At 42.4% G+C, this 15,176-nt stretch overlaps 1 protein-coding gene across 3 annotated transcripts in view; it reads left to right on the top strand.

Moving 5' to 3' along the window:
- The window catches only part of AGBL1 (AGBL carboxypeptidase 1), an 843,888-nt gene that overhangs the window by 154,778 nt on the left and 673,934 nt on the right, over nt 1–15,176 (top strand). For all 3 annotated transcript variants that reach the window (XM_045058839.1, XM_011282742.4, XM_045058840.1), the window contains exons 8-13: nt 3,314–3,479; nt 4,411–4,478; nt 9,975–10,091; nt 11,210–11,790; nt 13,309–13,392; nt 13,626–13,712. In XM_045058839.1, the coding sequence (XP_044914774.1) occupies nt 3,314–3,479; nt 4,411–4,478; nt 9,975–10,091; nt 11,210–11,790; nt 13,309–13,392; nt 13,626–13,712 (1,103 nt within the window). The remainder of the gene's footprint in view (nt 1–3,313; nt 3,480–4,410; nt 4,479–9,974; nt 10,092–11,209; nt 11,791–13,308; nt 13,393–13,625; nt 13,713–15,176) is intronic.

Below are 15,176 nucleotides of genomic sequence, written 5' to 3'. Positions count from 1 at the left end.
GCCCCGGTGATGCAGTTAGTGATCATCAGCCCTAGATCTGAATTTTGGGGGTGCTTTTGCTCCAGGGTCTGGGCTGTATGCTATACAGTAGTCCCCCCTTATCCTGGGGGTACATTCCAAGACCCCCAGCAGATGCCCAAAACCACAGGTAGCACTGACCATGCATTCACTGTTTTTTCCTGAACGTTCGTGCCTATGATGAAGTTTAATTTATAAATTAGGCACATCAAGAGATTAACAACAATGATTGAATAGATCACTTATAGCAATATACTGTTATAAAAATTATGTGAATGTGGTCTCTCTCTCAAAATATCTTATTCTTCTTGTGATGACGTGAGGTGATACAATGCCCACATGAGGAGATGAAGGGAGACATTGGGATGTAGCGTTAGGCTATCGGCCTTCTGGTGCTACCTCGGAGGAGCATCATCTGCTTCCAGGCTATGGTTGACTGTGGGTAAATGAGATCTGGGAAAAGCAAAACCGTGGATGAGGAGGAGCTCTGTCTCTTGCCTGTGTGTCGCAGAAGCAGTGTATGTATGTATGTATGTATGTATGTATGTATGTATGTAATATAATTTATTGTCAAATTGGCTAACATGCAGTGTTTACAGTGTGCTCTTGGTATTAGGGGTAGATTCCTGTGGTTCCTTGCTTACATACAACACCCAGTGCTTGTCTCAACAAGTGCCCTCCTCAATGCCCAACACCCATTTTCTCCTCTCCTCTCCCCCCTGCATCAACCACCCCTCAGTTTGTTCTCTGTATTTAAGAGTCTCTTATGGTTTGCCCCCCTCCCTCTCTGTTTGTAACTATTTTTTCCCCTTCCCTTCCCCCATGGTCTTCTGTAAAGTTCCTCAAGTTCCACATATGAGTGAAAACATATGGTATCTGTCTTTCTCTGACTGACTTATTTCACTTAGCCTAATACCCTCCAGTTCCATCCATGTTGTTTCAAATGGCAGGATTTCATTCTTTCTCATTGCCAAGTAGTATTCCATTGTGTATATTAACCACATCTTCTTTATCCATTCATCAGCTGATGGCCATTTAGGCTCTTTCCATAATTTGGCTATTGTTGAAAGGGCTGCTATAAACATTGGAGTACATGTGCCCCTATGAATCAGCACTCCTGTATCCTTTGGATAAATTCCTAGTAGTGCTATTGCTGAGGTCGTAGGGTAGTTCTATTTTTAATTTTTTTGTGGAACCTCCACACTGTTTTCCAGAGTGGCTACACCAGTTTGCATTCCCACCAACAGTGCAAGAAAGTTCCCATTTCTCCACATCCTCGCCAGCATCTGTTGTTTCCTGAGTTGTTAATTTTAGCCAGAAGCAGTGTATTTATTATTCCAATGCTAATTCAGAGATGTTAACTGTGAATTGAATATGTAAGGCACTGTCATATTTCATCATCTTTTCCAGGTAGCAGGTGTATTATTGGAAGTGATGGGAAAAGTGAGCCAAAAATGTTCACCTTTGCCCCAATTCTGAGCCATTTGTTTCCAGGGATCCTATTTCTTGGGCTCTTGTCATCTCTGATACACAGCATAAGTGCCCTGCTGCTGCAGGAGCCTGAGGGAGTGCCTCCTTACATTTTGCATCCTGGGTGCCTCCCTCACTTTACCTTAGTCCTGGCCCTGCCACAGTACCCTTCCCTTAACACTAGGGAAACGTTGGCAGATGGATCTAGGCATTTCTGTTACTTTGGAACCACGGATTATTTTAAAATTCGTAAACATTTTCCTGAACACTGTGTCTACCAGAGCACTTACCATCCACCTAATTTAGGTAGTGATTCATTATAACCCCAATGCTTTGGTTTCTGTTGATTTTAATCTCCTCTATCCCCCAAATTCATGGCCCGACCTGTTAGGACAGGTGAACCTGCCTCCATCCTTTTTCTCACTTTTCACCTGCACCATCCTATGCAAAGTAAAACATGTTTTCACATTCATCAATAACAATACCAACGACAATCACAGACACAACCACTTTCCAAAATGCTGGTGGTTTTGACTGAGTTTCTTGGCTTGTCCTTTGCTCTGTACCTACTGAAAACAGCTCAGAACATAATCCATGATGGGTCATCTACCTCCCCTCTCTTCCTCTTCCATGCTCAGTTCTCTCTTTTTCTGATACTAATACTTTTCACCAAGCCCTTTGGCCAGTGCCAGGGATGAAATCGCCTCAAGTATTTTATTTCCCATGGAGAGTGTTTTCAGGACAACTGATGGGTATCATTTGAGCATGTGGAAGGGGAAATAGCATTCTTGATCATGTTACAACATTCCTGTTTTGAAAGTTGGCTTACATTTTTATATTAGGGAATCATTGGGACAGTTTGAACTCATGGCATAAAAACATATATATATGGAGCTACCTGTAATGTGGGCCCGGGGATACCATCGCATGACATCATCACAGACATGATGATGGCAGGTGCTCAGCATCCTCCATGGCTACTGCTATGACTTATTGGCTCTAGACCTTACTTGGAACCCCTTAGGAATATCAAATTGGAGGCTCACACTTGTCAACTTTCCGTACTAAGTCAGTAGACAAAGCATTTACCAAGAGGCTCAAGAAAATGGCATGTTTTTGCCAAAGAGTTCCCGAACTACTCCCAACACTCTCTCTCAATTTAGTAAACTTGTTTTTGCATTTTTCAAAGTGTCTGAAAAGAAGGGTCTTGTCATGTTCCATCAGCATCAAAATGTTCCATCTGCAAACCCAATTTTCCTTTGCTTTGGGTAGGTACCAAGAGATCAACACTGTGGGCTCTGAGAACAGGCATGTTATTTAATTTAGGTACTTGGGATTCACTTAGCCTTTTTTTTTCTGATTTCATATTTTAGCTTTTCCTTTATATTTTTCTATTCAGATAAAGACTGAAGGAGAAAAGTAAGACTTCCATCAATTTGGCTACTCATTCTCTAATTTAGCCAATAATTCACAATGACACTCAGATGGTTGAGAAGATGCTCATCTCCTCTCCCCCTGGCTACCCTGGACAATGCTTCCCTTAGACACAGCATCCCTTGAAAGACTTTTTAAGTCTATTTTCAGACTAAATTCCTTCCAGTAACATATGAGCTGTGAAAAAGAAATAAAAATGCAGATTATACCCTAGACCAAAGCCGATTCTACTTAGACAAAATGCTACATTTGAATGTTCAAGTCAGGCATTCTACAGTAAGGATGTTTACTGTCCATTGGGGCCATGTGTCATTCACTGCCCAAAATACTGACAGGATAAGGGAACCCTGTATAAGGTGTCGGCGTCTGATACAGTCTCCTCTTCGTTCAGAACTGCCTGGATGACAGAAGTTTGGAACCCATTGTCTCCGTCGTAGTTCAGATCCTGAGACAGTGCTACCCAAAGAGCCCACTTCCCTTGGTCACAGCCACCAGTGCCTACGCCTTCCCAGTCCCTGGGAGCATCCCTTCCGAACCTCCGTGTGTTCTAACTGAAGGTAATGTCAGTGGGTAATGATGAGCTTTCTGACGTGTTTGGCATGTTGGAAATATTTCAGAGGGATGTGGATGAAAGTAGAATCAGTTCTTTTAGAGCCCAACTGTAAATGTCCATAATCTAATTAAAGAAATGTATAAAAAAGCAAGCTTTTCATATACAGAATGAACAAATACTAAAGTCACTTATTTTGTTCCTGATTATTAACTGTTGCCACTTTGCCTGGTGGCTATTGAGTGCCTGTACAGTCATTTCAGCTAATTTAAAAAAAAAAAAACATACATATTCACAATTCCACAATTGAGTCTCTTGACTGTACTGACTGGTTCTGGAATGCATTTGCCTTAAGGATGAACTTGGAATAAAACTTGTGCTATTTACAAAATAGCTAGTCCATTAAATGTCTGAATGTGTGATTATTCAATCTCCGTGAAGATTCCACTGCCACTGCCCTCCTTTCATGGAACAGATTTTCCATTGGCATCATCTTGCTACAACAGCACTGGATGCTTTCTGTGGCCTTTGGTTGTAAATAAGTACCTTCTTATCAAAATTAGGGAGTCAGTGAAGGTGCTCAGTTATAGCAAATTTTGCCTATATGTGATCTGTAAACGTTGGCAATGCTGTTTGCATCACTTCGTGTAAACTGGGGGTGGGGGGGGGGACACCAGAATGGTATTTGGATGTCATTTTATTCTGCAGTCATTTTGCATTCAATGTGGGGCAATTTAGACTTCATGCTATAGTGCTCCATGTGTCTGTGTGTATACAAGTTGCATGTACTAATAAGTATTAGAGTGTGTTGGGATATTGTGCTCTTCATAATGAGCCCCTTGTTTATAACAAAGGGAGTACTAGCCACTGTGTGGTGGGAATCCAAATCCAAGGCATAAGGGAAGCCTCATCTGTTTGATCTCTTTTTCTCCACCCAGAGGATTTTGAAGATGACGCTGATGAAGAAGTTGATAAAGATTCAGATTCTGAAGAGGTGAAAGACCAAGTAGGTGCACCAGCCCTCACTTTTAGTGATCTCCATGTTCACATCTTCCGAGGGAGATATCACTATGTCCAGCTGAGACCAGTGTAAAAATTTTTAAGTGTATTTATTTATTTTGAGAGAGACGATGTGAGTGCGGGAGGGAGGGACGGAGGGAGAGAGAGAAACATGCACAGAGCACAGAGCCCAATGTGGGGCCTGAGCCCAAGAAACTGTGAGATCATGACCTGAGCCAAACCGAGAGTCAGACGCTTAACTGACTGAGCCACCCAGATGCCCTGAGACCAGTATACATTTTAAGGACTCACTTCTGTACTTCCACTCCACTGGCCTACAGTGATTGCTCAGTAAATGATGGCTGTGCTTGTTGATTTTCATCCCGGTGGGTCCCATACAAAATCTCATTGTAAAGTCAGAGGCTGTCCATTAACAAGGAGGTAATATTCCGTCCGGATGAGCTTTAGATAGACCCTTAGTGCTTCGGGTTCGTATATGTAATTCGTGTGAGTGACATTCAGGGAACGAGACCATGGAAGATTTTCCTAGGAAACTTCTTCTGGTAGATCTCCCCTATTGCTACAAGTCACTCTTCGTAGGTACCCACTCTGCTGAGGACCACTGTGTTGTACACTTCCATTTACCTTGGAGTCTATGTGAAGTGCTCACTTGAGTTGCATAATGTACACCTTGGCTAGCAGGGGAGTGGTGCCCTTTGGTCTTTATCCCCAAAAGACCCATGATATACAGCAGAGGTTAGCAAACTTTCTGTAAAAGATCGGGCTGTAATTGGTTTAGGCTTTGTGGATATGCAGCCTCTATCACAACTACTCAACTTTGCTGTTATAGCACAAAAGCAACTATAGAAAATATGTAAATGGCAGGGCATGGCTGTGTTCCAGTGAAACATCTATTGACAAGAAACAGGCAATGGGACATAGTTTCCTGACTGCATTTCTAGAAAAGGGTGTCTACGCTTCAGCACTCTTGTCCTTTTGACAGGATAATTCTTTGTTGTGGGGGATTATCTTACATAGTAGGATGTTTCGTGGTGTCCTGGCTTCTACCCACTAGATGCCAGTAGCACTTAGCCCTCGGTTTCCCCCTCCTCCCCAAGTCATGAGCCAAGAATGTCACTAGGAATTGCCAAGTGTCCTTTAGGGGACAGTATCACTCTAGAATAATGATAACTTATCTGTGAGTTATAATTCTGTTTCCATTTCTTTTGGCAGACATGGACTTGACAAACCCCTTCAAATTAGAGTTCCTTAATTTTGTCATCTGTAAAATAAGAATGAGAAGTAAATGTTACTTTTTATAATGTTTGTGGAGGTTAAACCTGAATTTAAAAAATCTACCACCTATTTATTTACCTATCTACCATCCATCCAACCATCCATCCAACCATCCAACCATCCATCCATCCATCCATCCATCCATCCATCCATCTCCCTTTTCCTTCCCTCCCTTTCTTTTTTCTTCCTTACCCTCTTACCTACCTATCTAGAGAAAAAGAGACTTTTGAGTTCTCTATCATAAGATGGTAGCAGCCGACTCAGAGGGACTATCTGTCTGCCCTCTCAGTCTCTAGGTTAAGACTGCTATTGACCTTCCAGTGTTCTCAGGGTTTTGTTGATAAATGGAATCATTTCTGAAGTCATCAGTAGTAAATTGAATCTTTGCTGTGGCTTGGCAGTAGTGGCCTATTGAGTGCTCACTGTATTATTTGAATAATACTGTGCTGCAGTGATCATTCATCAATGCCACTTTCTCCTACCCTCTTACTTGCCCTTTGATGACTGAATGTCTGATGCCGAGTGTCAATCGCCTCCTGTATCTGATGTGGAAAGACCAGCTGTATGCCAGTGCCTAACTTCATACAGCATGGGACAGAGAGCATTCAGATAGTCTCTTTTCCCCCCACACTGCAGGTGATAGTGGGTTGGGTGGAATGAAACCAAAACAAATAAACACATCCATCTGGGAGAGAAGCTCAAGACAAATGGGTGAGGGCCTGGAAACTATTTATCAAAAGCCTTCGAGCCAAGGAGAAGATGAGAAGTCAGTGTGTGAGCATGAATTGTAGAGAAATGGGGCACCTCAGAATCAGGGCTTGATTCTGGGGTGTTGCCAGAGTAAAGGAACTAGTGCTCCAGCAAACTGATTTTCCCTGGTGAACTCAGGAGCATTTGCTGCAAGGAATGTGGGCAAGAAGCCAGGAGTATTTGTTTCTGGTCATAGATCCAACCCAGTCCTTTAACTGATGGCCTTTTCATTTGAAAATAAAATTGGGATCAGATATTTATAAAGGATGATTAAAAGGAAATTTTATCTTAAAGTGTCTTGAGAATGGAAAGTTGGGTGCTGTTCTTTGAAAACTTTCGAAGTCAGCATAAGAAAAGAGAAACAAGTGGAGACCAGATGTTGGTCATGTTTTGTCGTTGTTGTTGTTTTCCTTCACAAATACAACTGTTAGATTTGGACAAACACTGAAGAAGAGGATAAACAGACTGCATTCAAGCTCTCCTCTCCTTTGCTCTGTCTTTCCTTCCTTTTTAGTTTTTTTTTTTTTCCTTGGATATGATCCATGTGTGAGGCAGCAGGCTGGTTCCTAGGGATGGTAATATGATACAAAAGCAAACAAGACATTGATTTTTATCTTCAAAGAGTACATAGTCTAGTGAACTTGGAGATTGTCCCTACCAGAGTTCAAATCACCATCGTGGAAGGGGTGGTAAACTCAAGTGTAAGGCTGGGGAAAGTCACTAATATCTGAAAGTTTCAGTCTGAGGAAGAAGGGCCAGAAAGCATTATCTGGATTAGATGGGTACCAGAATTCTAAATGACAAAGCCTTTCTGGGTTGCTGTAAAGACACAGAAGCAGGCCCATCCCTGAATAAGTATAAATTGTATTTATAAGAAATACAGAGGAGAGGAGAACCCACCTGAGTGGCTGGAGATTCAGAGACTGAGATACAAACCTTTGGGGACCAGATATGGTCTCTGTTACAACTTTGCTGTTATACTGAGAAACCGACCATAGACAATATATTAAAAAATGGGTGTGACTATGTTACAATAAAACTTTATTTACAAAAACAGACAGTGGGTTATAGTTAGCCAACTCTTGCTCTAAAGCTAAGTAGGTCACATAGCCACATGTAGAATGCATTAGGTTGCAGCTCATGGGATACACAATACTCCTCACTCTAGACACACAAACCTTACTCGCTGGTGGGGAAACTCTTCCCAGTAGTCTACCAGATTGCATTTCTTTTTCCAAAATTTATTTTTTGTTTAATTTACATCCAAATTAGCTAGCATATGGTGTAACAATGATTTCAGGAGTAAATTCCTTAATGCCCCTTACCCATTTAGACCATCCCCCCATACACACAACCCCTCCAGCAACCCTCAGTTTGTTCTCCATATTTATGAGTCTCTTATGCTTTGTCCCACTCCCTGTTTTTATATTATTTTTGCTTCCCTTCCCTTATGTTCATCTGTTTTGTATCTTAAATTCCTCATATGAATAAAGTCATATGATACTTGTCTTTGACTGACTAATTTCACTTAGCGTAATACCCTCCAGTTCCATCCATGTAGTTGTAATGGCAAGATTTCCTTCTTTTTAATTGCTGGGTAATACTCCATCATATATATATATATATATATATATATATATATATATATATATATATATCACATCTTCTTTACCCATTCATCCATTCATCTGTCGATGGACATGGGGGCTCTTTCCATACTTTGGCTATTGTCGATAGCGCTGCTATAAACATGGGGGTGCATGTGCCCTTCGAAACAGCACATACCAGATTGCGTTTCTACTGATACCACCCTGGGGCATGGCTGAGGCTGCACAGAAGAGGATGCAGGCAAGCAGGAACTGATAGATAAAGCTGGAAAGGACAAGAATAGTGGGATCTTCATTACCGGGCTGAGGAATTTGGGCCTGGTGTGCACTGTATCTGAAAATACCATGATATCAACATCATGAGGTCTATTTTTTTTTTTTTAATTTAAAGTTTGGAGGAGGGGCACCTGGGTGGCTCAGTCTGTGAAGAGTCCAATTCTTGATTTTGGCTCAGGTCATGATCTCATGGTTGTGAGAGTGAGCCCCATGTTGGGTTCTACAGTGAGTGCAGAGCCTGCTTGGGGTTCTCTCTCTCTCCCTCCCCTCCCCTGCTCACACACACACTCTGTCTCTCTCAAAATAAATAAATAAACATTAAAAAATGAAGTTTGGGGGAAAATTCCAGAAGATGGACAGAATATTGCATTTTCTCTCCCTCCCCCCAACCCTGGATCAGTAATATAAACATTTATTGTGTTTATTTATTTGATTTAAAGAAGAATAATCCAGGCTATCAGAGCTGCCAGGTTTTTCCTTAATTAACCAAATATTCTCCTAATACATAGGGTAGGTTTCTCTTCCCTATCTTATTAGGGAAACTTGGTTCAGGAGAGACATGGAAAGATGAGAAGACTGGACTGGTTGATTCCTGGTGTCCTTTCTCTGTAAGACTTCATAGCCTTTGGAAAATACAGACGATTTGGGAGGAGAGTCACCATCACCATTAAACTATTATGAAATGATGATCTAGAAATAAAAATGAAGGATCTAGGATTATTCAGCCCAGTGAAGGAAAGACTGGTGGTGGTCGTACAACAGGGTAAGGTGCAGCAGGAGGTGACAAACCCCTCTCTGGGTCTGGAAGGCCCTGCCTAGTGCCTCTTTCTCCAGTGTTGACACCTGCGATCTTCCTCCTATTCTCTGTGCTCCAACCACCTGCTTTCTGAAAGGCAATGTCAGCTGTTCCTTCTGCTGGTAATTTCTTCCCCAAGGCTTTGTACAGTTGGCTCTTCTAGCTAAAATGTCACCTCCTCAGTGAGGCGGTCTCAGATCACCCAGTCTAAACTGCTTCCCACCGATCCCCTTTGCATAGCATTTACCACCGTTGGAAGTTACGTTCTTCATTTGTTTGCTGTCTTCGTTCTCTCACTCGAAGGCAGATTCCATGGGAACATTGACTTTTGTCTGTTCCATTATCACTAACTCTTCAGTACCTACAGTGGTACCTGCTCATAGTAGGTGCTCATTAAATAGTTTTGAATGACACAGATGATGGAAGAACAGGTACAGTGATTACAATTATGTTGATGGTGGTGGCAAGATACAAAATTCTTTTATATTGTGCTTTACTGTTTACAGGGTTCATCTCATTTTATATAAATGAGTTATTCATGGTAAGGGCTGACAAATACTGAGATGGATGCTTAGAAAAGTTGTGTACCTTCTTTCTTTTCATTGAAAAAATACCACCCACCATCTTAGATTCTCCTTCTCATAGGCCAGCACTATAATTTGGAGGCAAGGAAACCATGTCCCAAGATTTTGAAAGATCACATGTGTAGCCTGTCTCGATGCTTCTCAGGGTGGCTGTCTTGACTTTCACATATATATTTTTGGATATTCCTTTGTAGGATGATGATTTGGAAACAGATGTGAACAAGCTGAGTTCCAAACCTGGTCTTGACCGACCCGAGGAGGAACTGATGCAGTACGAGGCAATGTGTCTTGAGCTCTCCTGCAGCTTCGAGGTAGGACATATGCCGTGGGTCTGCTCCACGGTGATGCATGATGGGTTTTTTGCAGAACCTGGGAGGCCTAGCAGGGGATCTCCAGATGGAAAGCATTGTTCATCATTAGCAATCTGCTTCTGAGGTCTTTCTGAGAAAGAAGAGAAATCCAAGCAAAATGTGAAAAAGGTAGCTGGGCTGGATGCATGCAAGTCTCCTGCAATCTGACCCCTGGAACCTAGGATGAAAGAAGTGTGGGGGTACACATCGCTGCCTATGATCCGCCGTGGGGTTGGGGCAGGGCAAACTGACTTGCCCTCACGTTCTAAAAACACAAGTGAAAATTCTTGGTGATTTAGTTGTTCCCCTACAAAGAGGGTAAGTTGTACTAGATGGCTTTCTGAAGGTGGTTAGTCTGATTCCAGTGTTTTTTGTTAGTAGAAAGAAATTGAGACCCTCACACCTGATGATACAGTGGCTACTTGCTGCTCCTACTACTATTGCTGTCGTCAAGATTTTAGACCTGCCTTTGGATCTCTGTTATTTTCTTATGACCCATGATATATCATGAATTTGTCCCACCCAAGGGTACCAGCTAGGTCACATGTAGAAGGGAGTCTGTATATTCTGTTTTACTTCAGAAAGCTGAAGGGCATCAGTAGGTAGAGATTTCAGGGAAGGGAAATTTCATTTTGGTATAAGGAAGACTTTTTTTTAAAAAAAACAATCAGAATGATCCCCAAATGAGAGGCACTGCCTTGGGCTGTAGTGAAAACCCTGTTAATGAGTTTGTTTAACCAGGCTGTGACTTTTTGGGGGTGTTGCCAAGGGCATTTGTGTGATGTATAGAATTGTGCTAGACCCACCCAGTGCTCCTTCCAAACATGAGTTTCTATGATTCTACCATTTATTTGACTGTTGAAGCTTAGCCTTTTCTTGTTTGACCTTGAAAAAAGCTTCCCAATTCATAGGATTTATGCTAAAACAACAACAACAACAACAACAACAACAACAACAACAACAACAAAACAACAAGATTTACACTTGAGTCTGTGCTCAGAGAGTGAGGATTGGGGTCAAATTGTATTTTCTACCAGGAAGGTAACACTGACATATTCTTTTCCATTTTAAACCTGAAGGAACTCAAGTCTCAATCTGGAGATGATTTGAAGTTCGAAGAGACTCAGTATGCCAATCATCACCACATTCCAACTGTCGCCTCCCCAAAGTGGCATGGTTTGAATAAGGACCAAAGTTCTTGGAAGCAAGGAAGAGAAGACATGGTCCAGACTTCCCTTCTGAGCAAGGTGAAGATGGGGAGGTCCACCATGCATCCAGCCTCCAGAAAAGGACTTGGGATGAACCCATGCCAAAACATGCAATCCAATCGATTTGGGATAGATTCTTCTGGAAAAGAAATCCCTGACATTCAAGCTTCCCTCAAACAGGATGCTTGGGACATAGATGTTATTTCCTGCCCAATGATTAGTGCCTCCTTTTCCAATTCCGCTAGGCCTAGAGAAACTGATGAAGTAATAGATAAGCTTCTGCAGACACATCCCAAGCCTGTCCCCTTCCATGACCCCTGTCTCTATATGGCCAAAGCAAGAAGAACCAGATCTGTGGCCGACTTCAAGACGATGGCATTTCCTGACCTCTGGGGACATCGTCCACCACCCTCTGCCCAGTCGATGTTGGAACGCAAATGTGGAGTCCAAAGGTGATGGCGCTGCTGATTTGGAAGCTATATTTTTTCTCTTCTTTAATATTTTTATAGGCAGAGTGTTTGGTACAGATAGTTCAACTGTCTGTAGGAAAGTGAGAATCAGTCAGGAGCATGTTAAAATCCTTTGGGAAGCTCTTGCCAAACACAGAAGCTTGCCTCCCTACTGGACATTTCAGAAGTAAGCGTGGGGTAGTGACAGGCATGTGTTGCCAGAAAAGAATTCCTTCGATGATTCCAATGTAACCCCTTACCCCATAACCATTGCAGACCATGATGGGGAAAGATAACCCAGTTTCTTCAAATACTGGGATCAGTCCCCAGGAAGGTTCTCAGAAAAAACAAATGTGGATTAATTGGGGTATATTTTTTTAAATTCACTACAAATTGGTGTCTGATCTCATTGATGAAAGGAGGTGGTGTGCCCCTATCCCACAGTCCCAACCTTAAAAACCTGACTTGGGTTAGAATAGTTCTGCATCACTGAGGATTGTAAGGAAAAACCACATTCTCCAGGGAAGAAACTTTGGGTGATGGCTTATTCCCAGAATGTTGGAAAGGAAGCTTTGCCTTTGGATAAGCAGAGTGAGATTAGAACAAAAATTGATAAACCAAGGAAAATTATTTTCCCTGGGGAAAAAATCCAACGACATTGATTATGCATGCACTAAGTCAATGGAGCTGAGTGTGCATACCAGAAAGTTTCATTAACTTGTTTTCCATTTCATCAGCAAATTGATGGTGGATCCCAAGAGCTGCTCGCACTTGGGTTCCTGCTGATGTCTCTGACTTTACCCCCTGCACGTTATCTGTCAAGCTCAAGTTCCTGAGAGACACACCACAGAGGCTGGCCCAATAATACCTCCCCCTTTGACAGAACATCTTCCCCTTGAGTCCAGGCCTCATGCCTATCTCCCCTCACCTTCCCGCTCCACCCAGAATACCTGGATTGGAAATTCAAGGAGGGAATCTGAAAGTTCCTTTGGGCTTCTTTCTGTCCTCTTACTTAAACCTCCTGAATATGGGTGTTTCTCATAAAACTGACCTTAGTTTTCTAGAGCTGACAGAACCCAAGGAGTAACAATGACTCAAGAGTTCAAAGGCTTACTGAATCCTCCCAGGCCTTGAGGGTACTAACAGTCAACAATCCTAAAGTCTCCCTCAAAGTTGTCTCACTACAAAGGACCCTCTGATACCATCAGAAACCTTCAGAGCCCATTAGTTCAAATGCCCTTGAAAAAATTCTTCAAGTCCTGAATCCTCCAACTAAAATCTGCTTCCTACATTCCTACTGCTCAATGTAGTTTCCTTTTTTTTTTTTTTTTTTGATACACAAGAAAAGGAAGGACAGGCAGTGCTTTTTCTACTCTTTCAGCCCCATGTTGGGGCATTATTAAATTTTTCTTTCATAATTCTCTGATGACTCCCAAAACCCTTCCCAGATGACTGTAGGATAAATGAGGTAAGGAGTGAGGGCCAACCAACACTTAAAATGTTTCCAATTTTCCTTTCCAGGATCAAGATATTTGAGGATGTCCGGAGGCTCATCCAGCCAACTGATATTATAAATAAAGTCGTCTTCAGTTTAGATGAGCCTTGGTAGGTGGTCTTGAGCGTCAGTGGAATGTGGAGGGTGGGGGTGGAGTGTGGAATATCCTCTTGATGACATGAGAATAAGAGTGTTTTATGTTAGCAATCCATCCCTTCTACTAAAAACATGATGAAAATTTATGTTGAAGATCTGTAAGGAAAACCTTATCTCTAAGAAATGTCAGGCTATGCCCAAGAATAGCAGTAACGCATGTGTTCACATGTTTCCTATTTCATTACAGGCCTTTGCAAGACACTGCTTCCGATTGCTTGCGGTTCTACTCCAAGTTTGAGTCAGGAAATCTCCGCAAAGCCATCCAAGTGCGTGAGTAAGTAAGGAAACCCACAAAGGTAGCTGCTGGCAGCTTAAGAGAGCGGGTTGTGTCTCTCGTCCCTACTCTCAGTACAGCGGCCTCACACTGGTAGTGTGAAATCAGCCATGGTGGGAGTGTTTATACCCTGAGGACTGGCAAACACTACAAGTGAAAGTTTTCCTGGGAGTCTGTTGTTAAACATTTACCAGCGCACCACTAGGGGGCTCACTAGCCAATGTCATAGCAAGGTGGAGACTAGAGGTGAAAATTGCCAATACACCTATGTTCAAGATCATGGCTCCATACTTGGGCGTGGGAGTCCTTTGAATGGGATGTTTGTACTTAGGCTGATGCCAGGGCTGGTTCTGTTGACTCGGAAGTGTACATGGGCTCCCCTAGTCCTGTACCTTTTCATGTCTGTTGTTCCTACAGCTGTGTACATAGGTGGCAAGAACATTGGGCTCCCCGTGGAGAGGTTCACTACCCTTAGTTCAAGGGCATATTTAGTGCCATGCCTCTTTGCCAGAAACTCTCAATGAGCTCTTGTTAATAGACAAGTATTTCAGGGGCGCCTGGGTGGTTCAGTGGGTTGAGTGTCTGATTTTGGCTCAGGTAGGATCTCATGGTTTGTGAGTTTGTGCCCTGTATTGGGCTTGCTCCTGTCAGCGCGGAGCCCGCATCAGATCCCGTATCCTCTTCTCTTCGCTCCTCCTCTGCTCATGCTCTCTTGCAAAAATAAACATTAAAAAAAAAAAAAAGGAAAAGTATTTCACAGGCAAGGAAAGCCTAGGGCTGCACAAACTAAAAGAGGGGGGAAACAAAACATAGATTTCCAGTGCAGAAGAGACTGCTATGTTATAATTCTTTCCTCTACACCAGTGTGAACTATATTTTTCATTGCCAGAATCAGGATATACAATCCATATTCTATGTGTAAACTCCTGAAAACAACAGTTAGAACAGTTAAGGGGGTGGTCGTCACAGACTCTGGGATCAGACTGCCAGGGGCAGCCTCACCCCTTTCCAACCAGGAGACTTTGAGCAATTACCTAACCAACTCCATGCCTTTCTTTCCTGACCCAGAAAATGGGGACAGTAATAGCACCCACATTATAGTGATGTATTTGAGACTTAACTAAAAACACATCAAGCTCTTAGAATAGTACCTGGCACATAGTAAGCCCTCAGTCAGCATTAGCTTATCTTCAGAGATGGGTATTCACCATAGCTAGAGCATAGAACTTAGTATAGTCTGGCCTGTTTTGTATCTATCTGAGGGTATGTATATATATATGTATTTTATATATATAATTTATTTTATTTTTAGAAAGGGAAAGAGAGCAGGGAAGAGGCAGAGAGAGAGGGAGAGAGAGAATCCCAAGCAGACTCCACACTGTCAGTGCAGAGCCCAATGGGGGGCTCGAACCCATGAACCATGAGATCATGACCTGAGCTGAAGTCAGACACTTAACAAGCTGA

The sequence above is a fragment of the Felis catus genome, chromosome B3 (assembly GCF_018350175.1).
Source record: "Felis catus isolate Fca126 chromosome B3, F.catus_Fca126_mat1.0, whole genome shotgun sequence".
NCBI lineage: Eukaryota > Metazoa > Chordata > Mammalia > Carnivora > Felidae > Felis > Felis catus.
This window is presented reverse-complemented; position numbering and strand designations above follow the sequence as displayed.